Source organism: Sinocyclocheilus grahami, unplaced genomic scaffold (genome assembly GCF_001515645.1).
Source record: "Sinocyclocheilus grahami isolate Dianchi unplaced genomic scaffold, SAMN03320097.WGS_v1.1 scaffold378.1, whole genome shotgun sequence".
Taxonomy (NCBI): Eukaryota; Metazoa; Chordata; class Actinopteri; order Cypriniformes; family Cyprinidae; genus Sinocyclocheilus; species Sinocyclocheilus grahami.
In genome coordinates this window covers 1,258,026-1,277,783 of record NW_015505557.1, presented here as the reverse complement: position 1 = coordinate 1,277,783, position 19,758 = coordinate 1,258,026, and the positions used below count along the sequence as shown (strand labels likewise).

Sequence of the window (19,758 nt, the reverse complement as noted above, 5' to 3'; positions counted from 1 at the left end):
GTGGCCTAATGGTTAGAGAGTCTGACTCATAACCCAAAGGCTTTGGGTTCGAGTCTCGTACCGGCAGGGATTGTAGGTGGGGGGAGTGAATGTACAGCGCTCTCTTCCACCTTCAATACCACGACTGACGTGCCCTTGAGCAAGGCACCGAACCCCCAACTGCTCCCCGGGCGCTGCAGCATAAATGGCTGCCCACTGCTCCGGGTGTGTGTTCACGGTTTGTGTGTGTTCACTGCTGTGTGTGTGCACTCTGGATGGGTAAATGCAGAGCACTAATTCCAAGTATGGGTCACCATACTTGGCCACATGTCACTTCACTCACTCACCTTTTGAGTATCTGTACTTTATTTGAGTATTATTTTTTCTGGGAACTTATGACTTTAACTTCACTACATTTGAAAGACAAATATTGTACTTTTCACTCCACTACATTTCTATAAAGGTCCTCGATGTAAAAGTCATTACTATGTAGCAGCTTTGAAAGTCAGTGGGTGATTTTTTTTCTTCTCTAAAACGTGACTCTTTTTTTTCAGACAGTTTATCAGTAATCACTCTTGGGGCTACATGAAGTGATTTCCCAGCATTTTTTGAACACTGCCCAGTTGCAAACGTGATATTTATTTACAACAATTCAATAATAAGAAGTAAATATTGTGGTATATATTAGACACAATATTGTCTGATTTTGCTAAATTGTGTAAGTGAAAATATTACCTATAAAGCTACAGAAGAACTGTTGTGCATCTTCTAATAAAACACGATAGGTGTTGGACTTGAAGCAGCACTGCATAGACTGTTCTGTGTGTGACATCAAAGTACCAAGTAAAATTTCAAAAATTTTTGAAGTCAAATAGGTCTTGCTGTTTTGTTAAAGCAGTGTTGCTGTTGTAAAGTTATACAGCTACAGCTGTGTTGCTGGGTTTTAAAGCAGATTTGATTTTTTTTTCTTCCTTATCACTCTGTATTTACAGGATTTCACTGTCCACTCTGTTCAAATGTGGACAAATGGTTACACATAGATGTGTGCACACACACTGTCAGAGCTGTGTGAGATCACTACCATCCTGCTTTTGTGGGGGTGGGTAGGGGTGTTAAATTTTACCCCCATAGGTTTTTAACTTTCTAAAAGCTCTTTATTCCAAAGATACTACAAGCTAGTAGGTGTAATGTATTCTAAGTTGCATCAGAAGTATTGCAAGTATTACGTACAACAATAAAACAGTGCACTGACATAAAAAAGGAAATTTACTTTTGGTACTTAAGTACTTCTAAAAGCAAGTACTTCTGTACTTTTTACTTAAGTTAAAAATCTGTCTTTACAACTTTTACTTGTAATGGAGTAATATTTGACCAGCAGTATCCGTACTTTCACTCAAGTAATAGAGTTGAGTACTTTGTCCGCCTCTAGTTAAATATAATTATAATTTCATGATTTCTTAAAATTCATCCTACACCAACCGTTTAGCTACATACGCTTAAAGTAAACTATTTTCAAACACGAGCACAATCAGAAACAAAAATAGAACAGTGTTTTATTTTTAGCTCGTGTCCACCTACCTAGACGTTTCCAAAATCACGTTTACTTTCGCATTACATCACATCCAGAAGAACAGAGCCGAATGGAGGAGAGACAGGAGGCGGAGATGAAGGAGATGAAGGCAGCCGCGACCAACGGAACTGACGTCACTGGCATCACTAGTGTTTTATTTTTAGCTCGTGTCCACCTACCTAGACGTTTCCAAAATCACGTTTACTTTCGCATTAGCTACATCACATCCAGAAGAACAGAGCCGAATGGAGGAGAGACAGGAGGCGGAGATGAAGGAGATGAAGGCAGCCGCGACCAACGGAACTGACGTCACTGGCATCACGTAAACTGTTGAGATGATCCATGGTAACAGAGTCAGTGCAGCGACGCCGCTCGCACTGACACACGCACGGGATCCGACAGAAATGCCTCGAACCTGGATCGCACCTGCACCGGCTCTCGCTTCTTACAGACGAGCGGCGCTCGGACGCGTGTTAGACGCGCCGTCGGCCTTTTAAACGCGACGCACCTGCCGGGAATCCAAAACATTTGATGCATTGCTTCTATAAATCTACTGTCAGTTCACAAGAAGCAAGGAAACCAGGGAAATGTGTGGTTGAACTGCTTCTCATCTCAGCGCTTTCGCTCAGTTCTTACTGACTCCAGTACGAGCAGATGATGTTAATCCGGATGAAATAATGACTCTTGTGGATTAACGCCTTCATTGTCACTCCAGTTTTTGCTTTGTCGGGATCATCTGCCTTTACCATTTGCCATTACAGTCTGTATATTACAGCCATAGTAATATAATATCGTGAAGATGGCGACTGGAGCGGGCTGGCAGCATTACTACAACCCCGCTGGCAGCGCTTCGACGGGGAAATATAACAGCACCTCCACTTCTACATCCACCAGCACGTCCTTCCCGTCCGGTTTATCCCTCGAATACACGCAGGACCTCCATCTGAAGATGAGCAAGAAGATAGCACAGCTGACCAAGGTAATTGTGCGCGCGTTTTGGGGATGCGTAATGCCATGTGTGTTGTTCTAAAGCGATGCGCATTGGAGGTGCCGGTGTTGTGCCGAATTCTGCACCCCTGCCAGATTATGCACCCCCTCGTTGAAATCGCTACCTGATTGCCTAATCCCAAAACCCACCCCTAATCCTAACCCCACCCCCACACCTACTCCTAAACCTACCAATACTAGGGGGTGCATAAATTGGCAGGGTGCAAATTTCGGCACTACACCGGAGACCCCCATCCAAATGACAACAGGCTGGCCTTCAATCCGGAATTTTATAATGCATAATGGGGTAAAAAGTTACGGATGGGGTGGACAATTTTATTAATAAATACATTTAATTTCTTGATGTGCCATATATATTTCACAAAAATGTTGTATGGAAGTCTCACCAAAATTGGTTATCAAAATTAATAAGAAACTATATAGCCTTAAAAAAAATTGTTTCCTAAAATGTTAACCCGAATTAAAATGAAAACTGAAAATATAAACACAAGAACTAATTCAAAAAAATATATAATAATAACACTTGGCTGTAGGTTCAGAAAGAAATTGTCATTAATATTTCATATCTATAAACTGTCATATTGCTGTAAATTCCTTTAAAAACACTGTTAAGTCAAAAATGTTGTTTGCAACTGTCAAATTCATATTTTATGTAAAAAATATTTGATGTGACTGCTAGGGTTTAGAAAAAAATATTATTATTTTAATTTTTTTGTTCGTACTGGTTTGATCTGTAAAAATAAATAAAATTAAAAAATGATTTAATTACTTGATAGTCCTCCTTAATACAGTACAAAGCCATTTTACTGGTAAATATATTGTTCCTATCGGCCGGACCGTGCAAAAAAGCAGCCAACAACTGTGCGGCAAGCGTGTGAACTCCTTAAATACTGTTTAAAAAGCATCCGTCTGTGCATCTCATGAGGTTGGTTGAGGGAAGCCCGGGATGTGCAGAGTGAGTTGAAAAGATGTTTTGATTTATTAACATTTTTTGGGCAATACATAATTCCCACAATGTCTTTTGTGTAATTTCGTAGGTTGATGACTTAGTGGATTGGAAACTGAAAGTAGTAATAATTAATGAGTGGGTGTCTCCAAATTTCCAACTGGTGCTGTTCTAGTTCCCTCAAAAGGAAGCAGTGCAAAATCTGCCCAAAATCCATATTGTGTAAGATGTGCTGGTCCTGCCTGCAAGGATCATAGCTACATAATCTGCAAAGCCTGCTAGGCAAATTTGTATTTCTCACATAAACCCATTAGTTATAGCTGAATTTTATTATTATTTATTTTTTACTGAATATGTGCATGGACGTGAACAAATGAACTTGATTTGAAATATTTGTGCATATGCATTATTTATTATGCTGAACCCAGTACGGGTCATTTTGAACCCTTTCATACGTTCATGGGGTTTCTGGGACATGTTTTTTTTGGTTAAAGCTTGCTTAAATTCAATTTGCTTAATGCCATCATACTATAGTTATTTTTAATTCAGTGCTTATGATTGGTCGTTTGAAATAATTTACAACATTGATGATCCTCAGTCTGAATCTGGTCTACCTATATAATCGTGCATTTTATAGTAGTGTTTGGCTTTTTTTGTAAGATTCATGACAGCCTGATACATTCACTTGCATTCAAATTTTGTATGTTATATCTGTGGTTTAATCTGTGAATATTATAAACACCTGCTGTTTAGTGTGATCCTCTTAGCCTGACGGAGATATGGAAATGGCATGTTTCCAAAGCCTGCTTCAGCTATTAATTTTCAGGTATTAGAGCCAGCCACAGTCATGGACAACCTGGAAATATCAGAGTTGAGTTTTGCAGCCCTGGAAAAGGCATGGGAATTTTTATATTTAATATACATTATGTACTAAAATATTTCATCAGCTACAGATATCGATGGTGTATAGAGGTAAACTTGCTTATGAGCCGTAGTGATGTTCAGTTTGAGAGCCAATTGTTCTATTGAGTTGGTTCTTTTGTAATGAATTGGTGAAACTGGTTCACAGAATTGTGTGATTCATTAGTCTTGAATCATGTGATATAATGATTGGATCTCTGTAGTGTCTGGTTTGAAGATTAGTATTATAGAGAAATAAAAGATATCATATCACAAAGCCTGTATTTCATGGAAGTTTATCCGTTTTTATTGTGAGGTAATTGGCTTTTTGAGTTGGTTCTTTTGTAATAAATTGGTCAAACTAGTTCACGGAATGTCTTAAATAGTTTGTTGATATAATTACTGGATCTGTATAAGTGCCTGCTTTGAAGATTAGTATTATAGAGAAAATAAAATATACTTATATGTGACCCTAGACCACAAAACCAGTCATAAGGGTCAGTTTTCTGAAATTGAACATCATCTGAAAGCTGAATAAATAAGCTTTCTATTGATGTATGGTTTGTTAGGATCGATACCACTATTTGAAAAACTGGAATCTGAGGGTGCAAAAAAATCGAAATATTGAGAAAATCGCCTTTAAAGTTGTCCAAATGAAGTTCTTAGCAATGCATATTACTAATCAAAAATTAAGTTTTGATATATTTACAGTAGGAAATTTACAAAATATCTTCATGGAACATGATCTTTACTTAATATCCTAATGATTTTTGGCATAAAAGTAAAATCGATAATTTTGACCCATACAATGTATTTTTGGCTATTGCTACAAATATACCCCAGCGACTTAAGACTGGTTTTGTGCTCCAGGGTCACATATTATTCACATACCCAAAGCCTCGCTCTATTCAGTGGAAGGAATAGAGATAAGTTGGTTCTCTTGTAAAGTAATGATCAAACTGGTTCACAAAATGGTCAGAATGATTCATTAGCAAATTTCTCTTGAATCGTTTATTGATATAATTACTGGATCTCTATGTGTCTGCTTTTGAAGCTAAATATCAAATATAATATCTTCACCCAAAGCCTCTATTCTGTGTAAAGGCCCGTTCACACCAAGAACGATAACTATAAAGATAACTATATTAGCATCCATACCAGTGGACGATATCATCTGTGTATTCCAAGTGCAGGCTCGTCTGCCGCTTTAAATTATCGAGATCATTATGGCAGGATTGATTCTGATTGGCTGTCAATGTTTTTATCGTTCATCAGCTGGAAAAAAATTATTCTGAAAGTGATTCGAACAATATCGTTTCTCTGTGCATTTATCGTTATAGCTGTGGTGTGGACTCTGCCATTCTTTAATTTTTATAACGATATCTTTATCGTTGTCTTTATGGTTATCGTCCTTGGTGTGAACAGGCCTTAAGACTGTTGATTTTTATTGTGAGACAGTTTTTCTTATGAATTGGTTCTTTCATAATGAATTGATCGAACTGGTTCACAAAATGGTCAGAATGATTCATTAGCAAGCATTCTGTCTTGAATCATTTGTAGATCTCAATCTCTAGAAGGGCCTGCTTGGAAGATTAGTATTTTAGAGAAATCAAATATAATATCTTCACGTACCCACAGCCTCTATTCTGTGGAAGGATGACAATTTTATTGTGTCTTGTAATGTATTTTTAAGCAAGGCTCTGGCAACACTTGATCTGTGCTTGTTGTCTAACCGTAAGTAAAGAAACTGGATCAGAAATGCAGCCTTAACTTTCATGTGTGCAACTATTCATATTCCTTGCATCATAAATTACCATACAATTATTTAGTTCAGTCTCAACCTCCAGAAGATCTGGTGGTTTATGACTGCCGTTCTTGCACATGCACAGTGACGCTGCCTGAAGTTCATTCGTCCTTAAGGAGCTCGGCCTGCGCCGCATAAAGGAGATTAAACTGCTTTGGCTGAGTAATGATGTACCTGTCAGTCTGTCATTAAACATGGATACCTGGGTCACTGCTTTTAAAGAATATGCGAGGTGCGGAGTTGACGTGTCATCAAAAAAGTGTGCAGAGGATTTTAGAATTTATGATATTTGCATCACATTTAAATTTTTTGTGCTTTGTACGCAAAATTTAGCCCATCTGTAGGTGTCATCTGATTGTTGGTTGACAATTGCAATGTAAATGTAAAGGGATATTTCACTCAAAAATCATTTAATCTCCTTCATGTCGATCCAAAACTGTATGCATTTTTCTTAATTTAATTTAATTAAATTTTTTTCCCCCATGCAATGAAAGTCAAAGTAGTCCAATATGTGTCGTCTACTTGACTTTCAAAATATATTTTGTGTGTTGTACAAAAACATCTTGGCTACCATTGTTCAAGAAAATGCCTCAAGACTCATCAGAAGTGCTTTATATTGCAACAGGACAATGACCCAAATCACCCTACTAGTTCAGTCAATGAGTTTATCAGGGCAAAGAATTGGAAGGTCTTAGATAGCCCAAGTCAGTCTCCAGATTTAAATCCTATTGAACATGAATTTCACCAGCTAAAGAGGAGACTAAAGGCAGAAGCTCCCTAAACCAAGCAACAGTTGAAATTGGCTGTATTAAAGGCTGGGAAAAGCATTTCAATTGATGAAACCAAGAGTCTGGTGATGTCTGTGGGTGGCAGACTCACTGCTGTGATTGCATGCAAGGGATTCACAACTAAATATTAGCTTTTAAACTTTTACATGTGCTTTAAGTTCAACTGTCCCAATACTTATGCTCACATCAGATTAGGGGAATGGAACTCTAAAAGTGCTGTCCTTTTTATTTGGTAAAACGTGAATGTGTTGAAACAGCTAATAATAAAATGTGACATTCTGTAGTTTTGTCTCATATTCATCTTTTAATCATATTTACAGATGTCGACTCCACAGCAGACAAAGCAATTTTGACATTACTGTTCCAATGCTTGTGGAGCGCACTGTAGTTTATGCATGCACACTGCAGGTGTGTTTTGTTTGGTTTTTGACTCGATAATGTCAAATCGCACATTGTTAAAACAACAAATACAATATTATCGTAGACGACATATATCACACACACATACATATAAAAAGAAAGAGAGGAAATCTGTCAGACGGCTCAGATGAATAAAGTGTGAAGTCTGCGGTCCACTGGGCTTTGCCAGTCAGTCAGGGGTCTGGACTGAGGGGAGAGAACCCTTAACAAAGCTCTGCACAACAACGCACAATTTCTTTCTTTCCACTGTATAAAGAACTCCAAACTAATTTGTACTGCCAGGAGTGGAAAAAAAAGATGAAAACACTCTTTTATCTTCAGTTTTACCCCACCCTCTGACTGTTTTCAGGGACTGTTTATCCCGATGAGGGTGGTGACAGAAGGGGCTGGGCAGAGAAGACAGCAGGGCCCCAGCAGTGCAGGCCTTTAGGGAGCATAGCCTCCCTCTCCTGTCAGCACTGACCTGCTACAATAATGCATACACAGCGTCTTTATCCCCCAGGCCTTTTCCAGCACAGAAATAAACTTTAAGTTCAACTGTCCCAATACTTATGCTCACATCAGATTAGGGGAATGGAACTCTAAAAGTGCTGTCCTTTTTATTTGGTAAAACGTGAATGTGTTGAAACAGCTAATAATAAAATGTGACATTCTGTAGTTTTGTCTCATATTCATCTTTTAATCATATTTACAGATGTCGACTCCACAGCAGACAAAGCAATTTTGACATTACTGTTCCAATGCTTGTGGAGCGCACTGTAGTTTATGCATGCACACTGCAGGTGTGTTTTGTTTGGTTTTTGACTCGATAATGTCAAATCGCACATTGTTAAAACAACAAATACAATATTATCGTAGACGACATATATCACACACACATACATATAAAAAGAAAGAGAGGAAATCTGTCAGACGGCTCAGATGAATAAAGTGTGAAGTCTGCGGTCCACTGGGCTTTGCCAGTCAGTCAGGGGTCTGGACTGAGGGGAGAGAACCCTTAACAAAGCTCTGCACAACAACGCACAATTTCTTTCTTTCCACTGTATAAAGAACTCCAAACTAATTTGTACTGCCAGGAGTGGAAAAAAAAGATGAAAACACTCTTTTATCTTCAGTTTTACCCCACCCTCTGACTGTTTTCAGGGACTGTTTATCCCGATGAGGGTGGTGACAGAAGGGGCTGGGCAGAGAAGACAGCAGGGCCCCAGCAGTGCAGGCCTTTAGGGAGCATAGCCTCCCTCTCCTGTCAGCACTGACCTGCTACAATAATGCATACACAGCGTCTTTATCCCCCAGGCCTTTTCCAGCACAGAAATAAAACCTTGTAAAAAGAGTGTTCTTGCAGAAATATAGATTTTTTTTTTTATATCATCTTGCTGCCCACACTAATGCATTTTTTTCTATGTGTTGTACAAGTGAGCAATGTTGTTGGTGTGGCACACGTATCTTAATAAAAAGTGAGCAGTGTGTCTGTGTGTATGTGCATGCACGCATTTGACAAACAATGAATTAAACAAGCGACAATGGAGAATGCAAATGATTTGATCTGCATGTGAACAAAAAAAGTCAAATGACTGAAAAACAAAAAAACACAGAGTTCTGTAGAGATTGGGTTTACTGTTATGTTATGACTCCAAAAGTATCATTTAATAATAGTAATCTAGAAATTAACCCTTTTATTGTCACTTCATTTTCTTTTTCTTTGTATACATTTCTTACATAGGAAATAGGCAGATAGTATTAAAACTTGCTGCAGAATGGTCGAGTGTTTTTCAGAAATGTAATTTGAATCCATTCTAATAACATTACTGTTTCCGGGGTATAATTATCTATTTGTTTTTTTGTTGTTGTTTATTTTAGTTTAAATCGCAACAGATTTGGAGAAATTTAGCATTACATCACTCGCTCGCCGTCAATGGATGCTCTGCAGTGAATGGGTTCCGTCAGAATGAGAGCCCATCAGATGATAAAGACATCACAATAATCCACAAGTAAACCACATGACTCCAGTCCATCAATTAACATCCTGTGAAGTAAAAAGCTGCGTGGCCAAAATTCCATAATCCATAACCCATAATAATTCTACCTCCAGTGAAAAAGTCTATTTGTCCTTTTACATCAAAATCCACCGACATATTTGTTTAGAACAGTTTTGGCTTGTGACTTGACTGCGCTTGATCTGTGCATATTTCTCTCATGATTCAGATGAGACCAGTTTTTACTGGAGAAAGCAATATTATGGATAGAGGACTCATGTTTCAGTTGGAAGCAATGGTTTCAAGTTAAAAACGTATTAACGATCAATTAGTTTTTTTTTTTAGAAAGACAACTTTTAGCCTCACAAGATGTTAATTGATGGACTGGAGTCATGTGGATTGCTTGTGGATTATTGAGATGTTTTTATCATCTGTTTGGACTTCCATTCTGACGGCACCCATTCACTGCAGAGGATCCATCGGTGAGCATGTGATGTAATGCTAAATTTCTCCAAATCTGTTCTGATGAAGAAATAAACCTATCTAGATCTGGGATGGCCAGGGGGTGAATTTTCAGCATTAGGTTGAATTATTTCTTTAAATGTTAAGCTAATATTTCAGCAGATCACTGGATGCTCAGAAGGGTATAAATTACGAGACTCAAACAAAGGCAGTACCAGAGATACCCTTCAGAATCGGACTGTGCAAAAACACCCATTATATCTCTTTTGAAGTGGATCACAGCTACCGTTTATATGATCACATGATACAACCATCTACTGGCATGAAAACACAAGCATTTTAATATTGAAGTGAGGTTGCTAAATGATGTAGAATGCAGGTTAAAGGATCCATGCTTTCAGTGGATTATCTCCAATGATTACATCGCCCAGCGTGAATGGAAGTGTGTGAGGGAGAGAATTGTCTGATCACACATGAGTGAACATGGCTTTAATGTTCTCTGTGTTTTCTGACCTGTGCTGTGACCCCATGATGGATCAGAGTTTTCATCAAAGGAGTGTGAAACCCATTTCCAAACTCTACCTTCATATTTAACTGTCTAATAGACACAAATCATCTGGTTATTCTCAACAGATGCTTTGTATAAATAGTAAATGTATCAAACTACAGCAACTGTCCTTTTGCTAAAATAATGAGAAATTATCTGTATCAATTGAAAAATATTTTTCTAATTGTATCAGTTCTACATGTTTAAAAACATAATTGATTGTGATCAGTCATGATATTATACAGTCAGATATTTACAATGGAAGCAAAAGGAACATAACTACAACCGAAAAAAATAAATAATATAATAGAAATATAATTAAATATATTTTAATGCTTAACTTAATGAGGTCAGACCAGCAATAGTGCAAATCCAAAAAGCGTTCTGTGAAGGTTAATATGACTTGTTAGATTTGCTGAATTATGGTTTGGTCTTGACAGCTGGCTCTTTTTTACTCCACTTCCTCCTCAAATTGGATATAAGCAGCTACTAGAAGAATGACATTCTACATCCAAAGGTGAAACACTTGGAAAATGGGATTCTGAGCAAGAAACTGGATTTCTTTTCAGGCAGAATAAGCCGACTGATGTGTTAATTGGTCATTCCATGAACAAATTCCCTCCACAAACACAACACACAGACTTATTTAGATGTGAAGTTTTGCAATTTAGGTAGTAATTATATATGCTGCATGCTGATTAAATAAGGAAAATATACATTCAAAAAAGTCTCCTGTCTTGATTTTCTACCTTTCAATTTCTTACAATTTCCCAACAAGGCTGGTTAGTGTTTTTATAAGATAATGTACGCGTGCAGTGCCATTTCTCTGTGTTATCAGAGTATGCAAGCTGTTCCCGAAAGGAAATATTGTCATAGTCCTCACATTCACTATTGCACCTAAGCCACTGTGCCCTGGGCTTCCACCATCTGTCGTGCGGTAGACAGCATGCGCCTCCCTAGATAACGCAAGAATCATATTAACCCCTGGATTATGACACACGCACATCCTCCTCTCATGCCATTATTCAAACACAGAGGTTACAAGAGACTTCACATGCCAAGCCACATGGAACAGAAGCACCTGCTGCTATGACCCACAACAATCGCACGCTAATTTGGTCATTTGAAAGAACGTTTACGTGGAACATTATCTCTCAAGACAAGGTGAAATGCAACTTTACAGGAAAGAAAACTTAATTAAAATACAGTGAAATTACCCATTTATGCACCCCTATGGCAACTCAGTCATACTTTAGACTTTATAACGTGCATGCCCTTCAATCTTGGATAAGCTTTAGTGAGAATATAATGTAATTATGTTTCATAACATACAAGAATACTTCTCAGTAATGGTTTTGACACAATATATATCCAAGGGATAAAGCCAAGCTTGAACTACTTTTGTCTCAACTGGCAAATCATAGCTGTATTATGTATTTCTTATTAGAATTATTGATTTTCAATGGCTGCATTATTCTCTAATAACACAGAATATTCTCTAAGAGTCTGCATAGCAGCTTGATTAAAAATCCTCACTTAGGGCAACATTATTTAAAGAAAATGATACTGGTTTGACAATCGTACAGTTGCCATGGAGCTAGAACAGAAGACTGGGGAATATTTCTTTATTACAACCACATTTAAAATAGTAGTGAATCCTTATATTTTTATACGTATGGCCAATACACAAAGTATGGGCCATTAAAATATAATATTTGTACACTTAAGTGAATTAGTAAACCCCTTTTGTCTCCGAAGTTAATAAATCCCTGGCAGAATTTATAATATAAAAAATGCAAGTTATTTTGTTTTGTACAATAGCTTAAATCAGGGCAGTGCAAAATAAAAACCAAAATGTAATTTTACATCTTTTCTTGCTGATTCGCTCAACTGCATGGGCCATTAAAATCTAATTTAAAGAATGACAAAACGTATGCCAACCATTTTTGGGAACATAATAAAAAGACTAGTGGGTAATGGGGGGGGGGGGGGGGAATTGAATTGCAATGTGATGCTTCTGGAGTTTATTGATACCCATCAGGAGGCTGTGAGATCCAGACTGGGCCCATCTGGAGACTGGGAGGTGTGGATGCCAAGATAAACCATAACCAGAGAGAAAAAGGCCAGACAGGGAGACTGGTTTCATCTTTATGAGTTCATCGAATTACGATGAGCACCACATGAGGAAGTGGCTGACAAAGTCCTAATGCACTAACAATGCACTTAACTGTGAAAGACATAAAATGTTGAAAACATAAAAATGATAAAAGTTCCATTACACTTCTCATTACAGCTGTACTGAAACCGACTGCATAAAACTTCAGCAAGTCACTTATGCCTTCTGCATATCACACAAAGATGCAAAAATGCTTATATATCCAGTGGCATAATAGTGCAAAGTTTTGTCCCAACCAGTAAAGTAATTTTTCACCCAAAAATTTAAAGTGTCATCATTTCATTTTCTTTCTTTCTTTAGAAAACAAAAAAGATGTTGTAAAAGTCAAGGGGTCCAAACAGCATCAGACCCCTTTGACTTTCATTGTATGGGCAAACCAATATTTTGAAAGTACATAAAGAAAGAAAGTCAGTCATAGAGATTTGGAATGACATGGAGAGTAGCAAATTTTGAGTCAACTATTCTTTTAAATTTACATTCAATTATCATTTTTAGTTTCATTTCAATTGCCTTGTGCGTTTCATACTATTTTTTTTTTCTTTTTCATCATTTGATTTACTTTCTTCCACTTCTGCATTCATTCTGCTATCACCAACATTTTTTAAGTCATTAATAAAGTTGAGAGAGCCTGTTTGAGAGGCAGCCATGCATCCATGACACCACCTCCACCATGATTCACAGATGAGGTTGTATGCTTAGGATAATTTGCAGTTCCTTTTTTCGCCACACTTTTGCTTTCCCATCACTTAACAGTGTTCATAAAACTGTTCCAAGACTCTACTGGCTCACCTTTGTGCTTTTTTGCAAACTCTAATCTTGCCTTTCTATTTTTGGTGCTGGTCAGAGCTTTGCATCTTGCTGTGTAGCCTCTGTAATTCTATGTCAAAGTCTTCTGTGGACAGTAGGTTGTTAGACCATCACTCCAGCTTTCTGGAGGTCGTTGGTGATTTTACAGACACTTATTTTAGGGTTCTTTTTCACAAGCTTTTATGATTTTTCTGTCATCAACGGCTGTTGTTTCTCTCAGCCGACCAGGTCGTTGTTGGTTGCTGTAGTCGCCGGTGGTTTCTTTCTTTTTCAGGACATTCCAAACTTGATTTCTCCATGCCCATTGTTTTTGATATAGTTGATATATAATTGAGTTCCTCTTTTATTTTAGCATCCAAATTGCTTGCTTGACTCTCAAAGTCAGCTGCCTCGTCTTCATCCTGGTTTGTGTGTGTCGTCATTAATTGCAAGACTCAGAATGCAGAAGCAATGGCTATAACTGATACAGCACATTCCCTGCTTTTAATATCTGGACAATTAATGCAACAGGACACAGCTGATCACTTAGAAAGACCTGAGAGTCAACTGTCCCAATACTTATGCTCACATCACATAGGGGATGAAACTCTAAAAGTGCTGATCTTCTTAGTTGGTAAATCATCTGTGTTGAATCACCCAATAATAAAAATTTGACATTCTGTAGTTTTGTCTCATATTCATCTTTTAATCATATTTGCAGATGTCTTGACTCCACAGCAGACAAAGCAGTTTTGTCATTACTGTTCCAATACTTATGGAGTGCACTGTAGAGTTAGAGTGCGTTCTTTCACTGCGTGATTCAGTCTATTAAATGCATTTAGAATGCTCCCAAAATTCAAGATATGGGAGCAGAAAATGTATATATTTATATAATTTCATATAGTTAATCAATATTACATGAAGAGTGCAGTTTTTTCCTCCAAAAACCAGCATGATTACAAATGTGACATTTTATACCACAGTTCAGTAAACAAGAAAGTTAATAAGAGAGTTTTAGTTTTAGACATCATATTGCCTGTTTTTACTAAATTTTACTAATAAGAATAGCTCCAAACAAAGCCACATCACTGTTTTGCATCTCTGAACAACATGACAGTTTCATTTCTAAATGAATCACCCATTTGAATGAATCGTTTCAATCGCAATGACTCACTTATTAACAGTGACTTGCTGCCACTTACTGGCGGTTTTAATTTGCCGTTTTTTTATCTTCTTTTCTTCAGTATCTTTTCATTTTTTCAAGGATTAGTTCACCAATTTCCTGATATTTACTCACCCCCACGTCATCCAAGATGTTCATGTCTTTCTTTTTTCAGTTGCAAAGAAATTAAGGTTTTTGAGGAAAACATTCCAGGATTTTTCTCCATATAACGATAATGGACTTAAAATTGCCGTTTCAGTGCAGCTTCAAAGGGCTCTACATGATCCCAGCTGAGGAATAGGGATCTTCTAGCGGAACGATCTGTCATTTTCTTAAAAAAATAAAAATGTAGATACTTTTTAACCACATTTGTAACTGCAGGTTAAATGCATTCATGTCCATCTGAGCTGCATTAAACAGTGTGTAAATACATCTAAATGCCACTTCAGATGCAAAGATGAATTTATTGATACTGGTTTTATTTGTTTGGTAACAGCCCAAATGTTTTATTATTGTTATTGACTTTATTGATTAAAATTGAATGCAAAATGGCTTTATAAAAGGTAAAAATAAAAATGCCCATAAAGAGTAAAAATCAATTTTAACTTATTGGAAAAGATAAATTTCTGCCACTGCTGTGAACTGACCACCACACAGAATATGAATAATATCAAAATCTTTAGGAGTCCGCTGTCCACGGCAGTCCTTAATGTACCAGCGCAACACACTCAGCAAAATATAGTCTGATTATCGTTATCGATAAAATCCCAAAAATATTGAGATATCATTTTTTGTCAATATCGCACACCCCTATTTACATGCAGACTTCTCTTCCCCTGTGCTTGTAGAAAGTGTTGGCAGTGGAAGAAAATTTCCAGTTAGGATGTGAGGGACTCAATATGTCTTGTCCTTTCACATCAGAAGGTTCTAAAAATTTAGGACTTTGAGACCTCACACTTACATATCATCAACCGCCTCCATCTTTCTCACTTGTGCTGTCACACTATTTTTTTTCTGTCTGTCTTTTTATCCGTGTATTAACCTTTTTTTTCAGGATTCTTTGATGAATAGAAATAGAAATCTTTTGTAACATTATAAATGTATTTACTGTTACTTTTGATCAATTTAATGCATCCTTTCTGAATATATGTGTTCATTTCTTAAAACTAAATAAATAAATAAAAATAGAAATCTTACTGACCCAAAATTTTGAGTGTTTGTGACCCAGTAAAAAGATCCTAAGACTGGCATTTACAGTTGCATTTATGTATTTGGCAGATGATTTTATCCAAGGTGACTAACATCGTGTTTAAGGTACACATTTACATTTATCAGTTTTTCTTTCACTGGGAATCAAACCCATGAGTAAATAGTACACAGTAAATAGTTAAATTGACTTGGCCATTGACTAAATTTTGAGCTAATATTGGCCAAAACCCAAAGGACCATTATCGCAATTTTGTCTTTTGTTTCCCTCACAAAAAAACGTAATTGCGACTTTCTATCTCATGGTTCTGACTTTATTTCTTGCAGTTGCTTGTTTATATCTAGCAAATCTGATTTTAGATCTCTCAGTTCTTTTTTCTCAGAATTACAAAAAAATTGTATGAATTGTGAGATATAAACTCAGAATTGCACACACAAAAAAAGTCTGAATTGTGAGATAAGTGTATGTTTTATTCTGTGCGGAAGCATGCTTCCATAAATTCTTTGACTTGAAATTATGTTTCAGTATTGTTTTAATACAGTACATCATTTAGTGCATACAGTAGTAGAAGTATGCAAATTGGAATTCAGCCCACAGTTTCCTGAAGAGTTCATATCCTGAACTCATTATTGAATGTGAGTTTCTGTCATTTTGGCCTAGGGCAGGTTTGACTGCCTTCACTCTTTCTTGTGGCCAGCCGAGCAGAGGTCATACCTGTGTGAATGAAAGCAAAGAATCTTAGCAAACTCTGGCTCTGCTCCGTGTAGATAAAGCTCTCCCACTCGCTATCATTTCATTTGGCCTCTGAGATGACTTCTTCCCATTCACTCGACTCAGCTTCTAGCAGGCAATCAGCATTCCAGTACTATCGTGTTTCTGAATCGGCTAAGCCTTCAAGGTAAACGCGCCATCAATAAGAAGCTCATTCAGCTTTCTCCAGTGAAGCCCCATCACACATTTTTAACTGATAGGCTCCGAGCGCTGATGAATTGAGGCTAGAATAAAGCTATTTTTAGCCTGACGTCAAGTTGAAGTCTGTTAAATAGCATTGTTTTGTCAATGGTTTGGGAATTGCAAAGAATTGAACTATTTAAGTTATGTTCCATTTTACCGTTTCTGTTTCCTTAATGGTTCCACTACTGATTCTTTCACTGTTGAGGAAGAAATATTTGGAAGAAAGTAATACAGTTACATTGTCACATGATGAGAGTGATTCAGATAATAAATGCATAGTTGAAAAGTATGGTTTTCATTTACAAAGACGTCTTAATGACTCTTTTAAAAGATGACATAAATGCATAACAAACAAAAATGTGATAACGTTTCATTCATTCATTTTATTTAATACAATTTTTCTGAGATGCTGTTATATGAACAACCATTTTATATCACATGAGTCTTAACATTGTAACTTAACTGATATATGCAAGCTGCATGTGTTTGGTTCAATAAAAGACTGTTCAGAAAAGTCATTCATAAGGTAATCGGACTACAGCGGTCACATCAAAAGTGTTTGATTTACTAAAATGATCCGACTCATAAGATTAATTTGCATGGGAATCGGACTAAACTGATTGCGCTATAATGTTTTGATTTACAAAAAAAAAAAATGCCATGGAAATCTAACCAAAATAACCAACTCATAAGAGTGAGGCATTTGGGAATTTGAATCATGAATCCATTTTAATTCACTAAAATGAACCAGCTCATAAGAGACATTTGCTGAATTTGTTAACACGTACTAGCATACTACAATCTTTACTGTATCGTTCTATGCAGAAATAGTATGAATAGTATGGTTCCAAATTTAGAAATTCGCACAGGAATTGGACTAACAGATCATTCTGTATGATTTTGACAGAAAAAAGACTCAAAAGAGGCAGGCATTTGGGAATCAGACTGCTCTAGTCACGCTGTTTAGTTATGATTCTCTAAAATGAACCGACTCAGAAGAGTCATTCGTTTGGGAATCGGACTGCACTGGTCATGCTGTTTTCATTGACAAAAATAAATTAGCTCATATAAGTAATTTGTTTTGGATTCGGACTACACCGGTTAAACTGTATGTATTGATGCATTAAAAAAGAACTGGCTCATAAGTGTCAGACTGGAATTGCACATGAGTTGCTCTATAGATTGAATAGCAGTGTTTCTGTGCACACTAAATCATAGTACAGGAGACACAGTAGAATGTTATGTCGGCATTCTGTCAGCATCGGCAGAAAAATGCATGTGTGGGAACCATTAACTGATGGTAAATCAGTAATTTCTTAAAAAATGGAAGTTCTTCATTCCCAAAGATGTCACTGAGGTAAACCTTCTCAATGCAGTTAGAAGCATCTAATGAGTGTACTTGCCATTTGTGTGCACACCTCCATTGCATTGAAGTTCTTACCTTGAGACCTGATCTTGTTTGACTGACCTTTGTCTTGAACTCATTTTGTTTGCTAATGTTCCGAGCTGAAAAAATGGTGGAAAACTCTTTAGAAGTAGCCACAGAGACATGGTTATGAATACCAATTAAGTGATTAGCCCCTAATAAATGATTGGAAGAGGCATCCAGCGGTTCCACCCCGCAGGAGACCCTATTAATTTGAGGAGACAGTTGATGAGTCTGCATATTTTATATTTTGAATATAAAAAAATGTAGTTGTTGATTTAATCCGAGGCTAATCGCTTCAGTCTAATCATAAAACATAATTTTTATGCCAGGGAAATTTCAGCACATAGCGAACAAGGGCATTGCCATAATCATTACTGTTTAGAAACTTTGGAAAGTTACATTTATTGCTTATGACCAATTACTTTTAGCTGATGTCATTTTATAAGCAGAAGCCCATGGCGTAATGGCCTGCCGAAGACATTGTGATCCTTTCTGCAAGATCAGACAGAACACGTTTTTCAGGTTTGGTTTTTATGTTGTTAGGCAACCACCGAATCAGCTGTCCTGTCAGTCTAATCAAGGTTTATAGCGTGAGCGCTCTAAAATCTTTGGTTTGCTGTTAAGTTAACTCTCATATTAGCAGAAACTTTTCAAAAGTACAGCTCCGGGTAACCCGTGACAGCCACCACAAGTTTCTCCTCCATCATTGCAGTCTCCAGACGTTCCAAGCAACTGTAAACTTCCGTCACCACAACGGAAGGCCCGCCTCTCCATTCATTTAATTGGACAATGGAAAAAAAGTGCGAATGACGTCGGACACTTTTCTGCTCAGAGTTGACTTTTTTTTCAACTTCAGGCGTTCAGAGCACTCCCATAAAAACACGAGGCGCCCGGGGCACATAAACAGCATGCAAAATGCTTACTGCCAATAGAAAACAATTTAATATAAGGTGCCTCTCACTGCAAAAAATCGTGTTCTGTCTTATTGAAGTCCATTTTTTAAATAAATTGCATCTTATCAGTGAACCGTTAAAAATTATTTCTGCTTTCCTCAGGTGTTTTGAGGCCGAGCGTAATGAGGGTGACCAGAGAAGAGCAGCAGGTGAATGTTTCAGTGCTCTGCTCAAATGAAGATCCATTGCTTCCACAAGTGAATATGAGGTTAAAGAAAGGTGCCGCTATGATCCGTCTCTGCTCTCATGCGGGTGTGTGTGTGTGTGTGTGTGTGTGCGTGTGCACGCATCCCTCAGGGTTTCAAATCATGCTATTATCAACTCTTTGTTTCTATAATGAATTTTCACCTTTCCTCTCAGCATCCAGCTAGCCACAATAAAGGAGCATCACCCCGTGTCTGAGTTGCCCAGGATTCCATTTGCAGGTGACACCCAATTCAGCTGTTGGCATATGGGTGTTTTTTTTACTTGGAAAGGTCTGCACAGAATTTAGTTTCAACTGACACTGCAGTGAAAAGCAAGGTAATTTTGTTTTGTATCACCTGTGTGGAGGTGATTCTCAGTTTGAAAAGTGATTCTGGGCTGGTAATCAGAAGGTTGTTGGTTCAAACTAAGTACTCTATTGTTTAAAAGTTTGCAGTCAATATATATATATATATATATATATATATATATATATATATATATATAT

General features: G+C 37.2%; 1 protein-coding gene across 1 annotated transcript in view; it reads left to right on the top strand.

The window, feature by feature from the left end:
* Window positions 1-1,833: 1,833 nt before the first annotated feature.
* fam184ab (family with sequence similarity 184 member Ab) overlaps window positions 1,834-19,758 on the top strand; it is a 151,859-nt gene continuing 133,934 nt past the window's right edge. The window contains exon 1 of the mRNA XM_016230859.1: window positions 1,834-2,528. Coding sequence (XP_016086345.1) covers window positions 2,349-2,528 — 180 coding nt within the window. The 5' untranslated portion in view covers window positions 1,834-2,348. The remainder of the gene's footprint in view (window positions 2,529-19,758) is intronic.